Genomic DNA, 7,340 nt, shown 5'->3' on the forward strand with positions numbered 1-7,340 from the left:
AGGTGAGGTTTTAACTCCTCCATGCATCTGTACAGGTTTTAAAATGGACTTCCTCCATCCATTATTATTTTTTTAAAAAATAGAGGATATCTCGATTCTGCATTTGTAGCGTCGGGAGATCATATACATCTCCTGACGTCGTATGAGCGACGTTGGGAGTTGTATGTAAAAGTGCAACGATAACGTACTGCAAACTCCTGACACTATGCAATACATCGTCGGGAATCCCTCTCATAATGCACTTCGCCTGATACTCGTTTATGCGATGGGAGATCCTTTCCCGATGCATTTTGATGTATTTCCCGACAATTTTCTGCGTCAAGAGATCCATAATTTCTTGTAGTATTTAAAGTAGAAAAAGAGAGACAACATTGTTTAGGCAATGGACAGATGTGGCAAATTTCTTTATAATTCAAGGAGTTAGAAATTTCTAGTTTGTGTGATAGGTCTCTTAGTCTAGCAATTGATGGAAGTCCAATTCATTTGTGCTAGGTAGATGTGGATGCTTTACATATCAGAGTAGTATGACGTTTATCTTCTTTATGGTATGTATTGAATAAGTAAAGTTCATTGAAGAATTCAACCTCACCAATTGTTTCAAAAGCAACTTGTCTTAAATGATGCAATCAGTGTTAGTAAAGGAAATAAAGTATCTTCTATCCTTTAGAAAAGTACTTACTGATAGCAGATTATACTTAAACTCCGGTATGTAAAGGATATCTTGTAGTATCCCATCTTTTGCTATGGAAATGTCACCCATAAGTTCAATTGTCAATCTTGTTTTAGTAGGCAAAAGTACAAATATATTTTTCAGCTTTGCAAATTGAACATGAGGTTGTCATGACAAATGTGTGTAGATGCATTTGAATCAATGATCCATTTTAGGGGTTTCTAATAGTTGGTAAATAAAGTAGAGAAGCAAGTACCTACCACATGAGTGGTTTGTCTTTTAGAGTTTTCACCATTTTGAGGGGTGCTAAGATAAGTTGGCACCATATTCAAAAGCTATGTGTCACACCCTTTCTCAGACTACCTGCTAGCTTAGCCCAAAAGACGGCGTGAAGCCAAACGACATTGCTCTTCTTTAACGATATTTGTTGACTCTACTGAACTCTTGAGCCTGATAAACTTGCTAATCTAGTATATAAACTATTATACATGCAACGCAACACAACGAAACCTAGACTAATCATAGACATACATGAACTGCAGCTCTGAAATAACTGATTTTGTAAGTAAACCTGATGGAGACACCTTAACTAAAAGCTTAACCAACAAAGGTTTACACAACTGCAACTCCTAGAGCTTACACAAACTTTAGAGTATCTATATCGTACAAAGACATATAAAACATAATAAAACATACTCTATGTACAACCCCAACCACATACTGGCAATCGATATGGGAGCTTCAGCAAACTAAGGCAGTTTATCAGGCATCGAGAGCTTGATCTCTACCTTGAAAGTGGAAAAAGCATTTTGGAAGTGTAAGCTATAAAAGTTAGTGAGTGACTTAGTTGAAAACTATAAATTTAAAGATAAGAGCACATGAAAAATTTAGACATATAGATTTGTTTAATCAAGCCATAAATATAAACGTATAATAACGATGACATTCAACTTTATACATATAAATCTGTTTGTCACTCACAGTCTTATATAGGCTAGTTCCCTGGTGTGTAGACTCGACTTATGTTCTCTTTGCCTGTCAAAGAAACCAAAACTTAGCATCGAAACCTTATATAGTCTAGTATTTTTATACTAACTTTTGATGACACACAACGATGACGTTCAACTATTCTAAACTTGGGCATAAAAGAGTATTTCTCCTATTTTCCCATAATTTTCTAGATTTTAACAACTTAACTTCAAACATTTATAACTTTCTCAATACTTCACAAAAATTAATGTATTTTACATCAAACTCTTTGTTTTTAGTTTCTTTACAACTTACTGGAAGGAAGGAAAATGAGATATCCAACAGATTGCTACAGAATGACCCGAAACAGAGAAAAATCGAGTCTTCTGCTATCCCCTAACTTGCTCATGAAATTAAGCTTACTTCTAGTATTTAGCTCACGATTTTTTCATGAAAGTTGTAAGAATTTCATAAGCTTTTTAACCATACCTAACAGAGCTTCTAACTCCCTCTGTACAATCTGAAAAACTTGAAAAACCAGAGCATTCATGAATTCATACCCAAATTTATGACCTGAATGACTCTTCAAAAAACACCAATCGAAAATCAGAATTGGCTCATGATTTCTTTATAAAACTTGTTAAAAATTGAAAGCACTTTTCAAAAAAACAAACTTCACCTTTTAATTCTTTATGAGGAGTTCAAACCGATGCAAAAGCAGAAGATGTCTGTGAACACCAAGCATTTGTCATGGCTGTTTATACCTTCATGATTTTCTTCATCTTTATAAATTCACGCTCTTTCCTCTTTTTCTTCTTCCTTAGATTCTACCTCAACATCTCTCTGAATGTTTGGTGAAAAATTGATGAAGACATCTCTTTTTGGTGATAGAGAGATGTTGGCATAGAGCTTTTTTCCCATCTCCTTCTCTTCCCCTTTCTTTATTCTCATTTTAAATTAACTTTTCTTTTCTTTCTTTTTTATTTTTTTTTACATATATACACAATTCCATCTTCGTTTTCTTTTTCCTTTGCTTTCTTTTCATTGTTTTTAAAAAATTCCAAATTGATTAACACAGCTTGAACCAAAAGCTTTGCCATTTTTTTCTTCAACAACTCAAATTCAATTTTCTATATTATATGACAATAACAAGGAATCTAAAGAGAATCTCAGGTTTATAACTTAGTTCGCGCTGAGGATTACGTCCTTGAAATTTAGAAGTCTTTAGGTGAAGAGTATCTAGTAGTTCCTCTTCATTTTGTCTTCTGACTCCTAGGCTGCCTCTTCTATTCCGTGATGTCTCCAAAGAACTTTCACGAGTGTGATCGTCTTGTTTCTCAAAACTTGCTCTTTTTTTGTTGAGGATTTGAACCGCTTCCTTATAACTCAAATCTTCTTTAAGCTCCATCGGTTGCAGTTGCAACACATGTGACAGATTTAGAATATATTTCCTCAACATGTATACATGAAAAGCATCATTTATTCGAGCAAATTCTGCTAGCAACCCAAGTTTATAGGCTGCTGGCCCAACTTGTTCTGTTATTTTATATGGACCAATATATCTAGGACTCAATTTTCCTTTCCTCCCAAAACGAAAAACACCTTTCCACGAAGATAACTTCAAGAAAACTTGATCTCCAATTTGGAACTCCAAGTCTCTTCTTCGCTTATCTGCATAGCTCTTCTGTCGATTTTGAGCTATTTTCAGGTTTTCTCTAATCATTGTAATACTGTCTGTCATGATCTGTACTAACTCAGAACCAACTAACATTCACTTTCCCACTTCGTTCCAGTGCACATGAGTTCTACATGGTCTGCCATACAAAGTCTCAAATGGTGCCATGCCAATAGTAGACTGATAGTTGCTGTTTTAAGCGAACTTCATAAATGATTAGTGGGTATCCCAACTTGCTTAAAACCGAAGGACACATGCTCTCAACATATCTTCTAAGGTCTATATGGTCCTCTCTGACTGACTATCTATCTAGGGATGAAAGCCTGTACTAAACTTCAACTTCGTTCCTAGTGCTTTATGCAAACTAGGCCAAAACTTAGAAGTAAACCTGGGATCCCTATCTGAAACTATGGACATTGGTACTCCATATTGACTGACAATCCTGTTGAAGTATAGCTTAGCTAGCTGTCTAGTGTAGACATCACTTTAATTGGTATAAAGTGTGTTGTCTTGGTGAGTCTTTCTACTATTACCCATATACCATCATGTCCACTAGAAGTACGAGGTAGCCCAATAGAAAATCCATAGTAATGTGCTCTCACTTCTACTCTAGCATTGGTAAAGGGTTAAGAAGTCCTCCTGGCCTTTGTCTCACTGGTATAACCTGTTAGCAAATCAAACATTTAACAACATATTTGGCTATGTCTTGCTTCAAACAAGGCCACCAGTAAGTCTTTTTTAGAGTTTTGTACATTTGGTGCTTCCTAGATGCATAGTGTAAGCGGAACTGTGAGCTTCCTGTAGTACAACATCCATAAGCTCACTAATACTCGGAACGCATAGTCTTCCCTGCTTAACTATAACTACGTCTGCTCTCAACTCAAATTTAGCATATGGGCCTTGCTTTGACTTTTCAAGCATCGTCTGCAAGTTACTATCCTCTTGCTATCATCTCACAATCTTTGCTACTAGAGAAGACTAAACTTCAAATTTAGCTAAAAGACTCCCTGAACTCGCTATAGTCACAACCGCCCTGAAGCCTCTTAACTCACTTAGCAAGCTTGCTCAAATGCCACATAAGGCACACTTCGAAAGTCTCGACTTCCTACTTAATGCATCTACTACTACATTAGCTTTACCCGGATGGTACTCTATGGTACAATCATATTCTAGTTCTAGCCATCATCTCTGCTTGAGATTCAACTCTTTCTGATCAAAGATATACTTTAAACTCTTATGATCTATAAAACTGTGGCACTTCTCACCGAATAAATAATTTCTCTAGATTTTCAATGCTAAAACTACTGCTTCTAATTCAAGATCATGAGTAAGGTGGTTACACTCATCCTTCTTTAACTGCCTTGAACCATAACTTATTACTTTACCTTCCTGCATAAGCACACACCCTAATCCTTGCCTTGAGGTGTCACAATAAATCACGTACTCCTTTTCTGTTACAGGAAGAGTCAGGATCAGTGCTGTGACTAATCTCTTCTTCAGCTCCTGGAAACTCTATTCGCATTTATCCGACCATTCAAACTTATCATTCTTCATTGTCAAAGCTGTCAATGATAATGCTAATTGAGAGAAATCCCCAACAAAACATCTGTAGTATCCTGCCATGCCTAGGAAAGTACGTACTTCTGACGCACTAGTTGGTCTCTCCCAGTTGACAATAGCTTCCACTTTCTGTGGATCAACACTAACTCCATCTGCTAAAACTACATGCCTTAAGAACACTACCTGTTTTAGCCAGACCTCACATTTGCTAAACTTGGCATACAAGTGTCTATCACGCAGAACAATCCTCAGATGTTCCTCGTGGGCTATTCTGTCAATTGAGTAAACTAGTATATCACCGATGAACACCATCGCAAATTGATCTAAATATTAATGAGGAATTCTATTCATGGGGTCCAGCTACTGGTGCATTCATTAAACTGAATGACATCACTAAAAACTCACAGTGTCCATACCTTGTTCTGAAGGAATATCTGATTCTCTAACCTTTAACTGATTGGTATCCTGACCTCAAATTAATCTTAGAGAATACTGTTGCTCCCTTTAAATGGTCAAATAAGTCATCGATGTTTGGTAAAGAATACTATTGCCAGGCCTAAGAAACTATGTATCGTGACCTCTATTAACTGCCTATAATCAATGTGTAATCTAAGGGTACCATCTTTCTTCTTTACGAATAACACTGGAGCTCCCCAAGGTGATACACTTTGCCTGATGTATTCCTTGTCAATTAGTTCTTGTAATTGTACTTTCAGCTCCTTAAGCTCGCTCTGTGCAATTCTATACTACGCTTGTGAAATAGGTGATGTTCTTGTTAACAATTCAATAGTGAACTCCACCTCTCTATCAAGTGGCAAACCTAGCAGATCAGTTGGAAAAACATCAAGAAATTCGTTCACTATTGGAACATCTTCTAGTTTCAACTTCTCTTCCTGCATGTTTACTACATGTGCAAGAAAAGCTGTGCAACCCTTTCTTAGCAACTTCTTAGCTTTCAGAGGTGAAATCAAACTTGAAGGGACAATCTTCCTTTCACCTCTAAAAAAAACTTCAGCCAAACTTGGTTTTCTGAAAATCACTTCCTTCTTATGGCAATCCATAGAAGCATAGGATCCTAAAATTACATCCAATATCTGTAACTCTAGTGGAAAAAAGATCCACTAACATACTGAGACCATTTACTAAAAGCTCACAATTACGCAACACTTCATTGCCAAGTAAAACATCATCAATTAGAGTGTATATAGCTAACCCTTCAAATAAAGGCTCTAGCATTCAGCTTAGTCAGAAGTATACTAGAAATAAAGAAATGTGTAGCACTTGGATCTAATAAAACATGTGCGACACATCATAAAAAAAACCGTACTAGTAATAACATCTGGTGCATCCTCTACTTCTTGTTAAATCATAGCAGAGACCTTTCCCTGCTGCCTAGGTCTTCCAATAACTCCCCTTTTCCTTGCACTACTGGCGCCCTCTCCTACAACTAATGAAACTCTGGGTTGCTCAACTGTTTGGGACTCAACTCTCTGGTCCCTCTAAACCGCTACTCTCAATTATGGGCAACTTCTCTTGAAATGCCCTGACTGTCCACACTAGTAACACACATCAGCACCAACAAGACACTGACCCTGATGGTTCCTGCCACAACTCGCACATGGGGTCCGCCTGACTATACTAGCAACAGACTCTTGATTTGTCTATGGTCTTATTGCTGATGTAGCAGGCTGACTAGGTATTCTCTAGCTCTACCTTTGATAAGCACTACTAAAATTCACGTGCCTCAATACTTGGTCTCCAGATCAACTCTTAAAGTCTTGACAACCTAAAACATTTACCCCAAGTGTGAACCTCCACTGCTCACGACCTTTAAAACTACTAGCTGTTGAAGCCCCACGACTAAGCTCCACTATTGACTTCTCTTCTGTTATACTCTACTCTACATGGAGGGCAGCCTCCACTGACTTAGAAAAATCTATCCACTTAGCAATGGCTATAACTGGGGTACGTATCTCAAAATGCCTTAAAATGCAACCCCCTTTCAAACCTTTGACACCTGTCACTTTTAAATGCCATAACCCCTTTTATTTTTTTATGCGAAAGGAATAAAAGAAAAATAGAAATTGAGTTTATATATATATAATGGTTTTTCTTAAATAAAATAAAGAGAAAAGAAAAGAAAGGATAAAAAGAAAGGAAAAAAAAAAGAAGAAAATTTCTATTTTTCTTTTCTTCTTCTCTTTCCCTCCATCACCAAGTTTCCCTCATCTATTTCTTCACCATTTTCTTCACCATTTATGCACCAAATTTTAGAGGGACTTCAAAGGAAAGAAGGCTTAGAAAGGAAGAAGAAGAAGTTCAAGAAGTGTTTGTTGAAGAAGACAAGAAGTTTGCGAGATTAACTTCTCAATAGTTCACTAAGCACATCTCTGGTTTTCTATTGATTCCGAGCTACACAAACAGAATTAAGAAGTGAGGTCTAAATTTACAGAAAGTTAATTCATT

At 36.7% G+C, this 7,340-nt stretch overlaps 1 protein-coding gene across 1 annotated transcript; it reads right to left on the reverse strand.

Annotated features, from left to right (window-relative positions):
- Nucleotides 1-4,826: 4,826 nt before the first annotated feature.
- On the reverse strand, nucleotides 4,827-5,186 carry LOC107991482 (uncharacterized mitochondrial protein AtMg00860-like). The gene has a single exon (XM_017046452.1). The coding sequence runs from the start codon at nucleotides 5,184-5,186 to the stop codon at nucleotides 4,827-4,829; it is 360 nt and encodes a 119-aa protein (XP_016901941.1).
- Between the last annotated feature and the right edge of the window lie 2,154 nt (nucleotides 5,187-7,340).

This window comes from Cucumis melo, chromosome 11 (assembly GCF_025177605.1).
Source record: "Cucumis melo cultivar AY chromosome 11, USDA_Cmelo_AY_1.0, whole genome shotgun sequence".
Lineage (NCBI taxonomy): Eukaryota > Viridiplantae > Streptophyta > Magnoliopsida > Cucurbitales > Cucurbitaceae > Cucumis > Cucumis melo.

Coding starts and splice junctions, on each gene's coding strand:
- LOC107991482 (XM_017046452.1), bottom strand. CDS start 5,186: ATGGTGTTCATCGGTGATATACTAGTTTACTCAATTGACAGAATAGCC.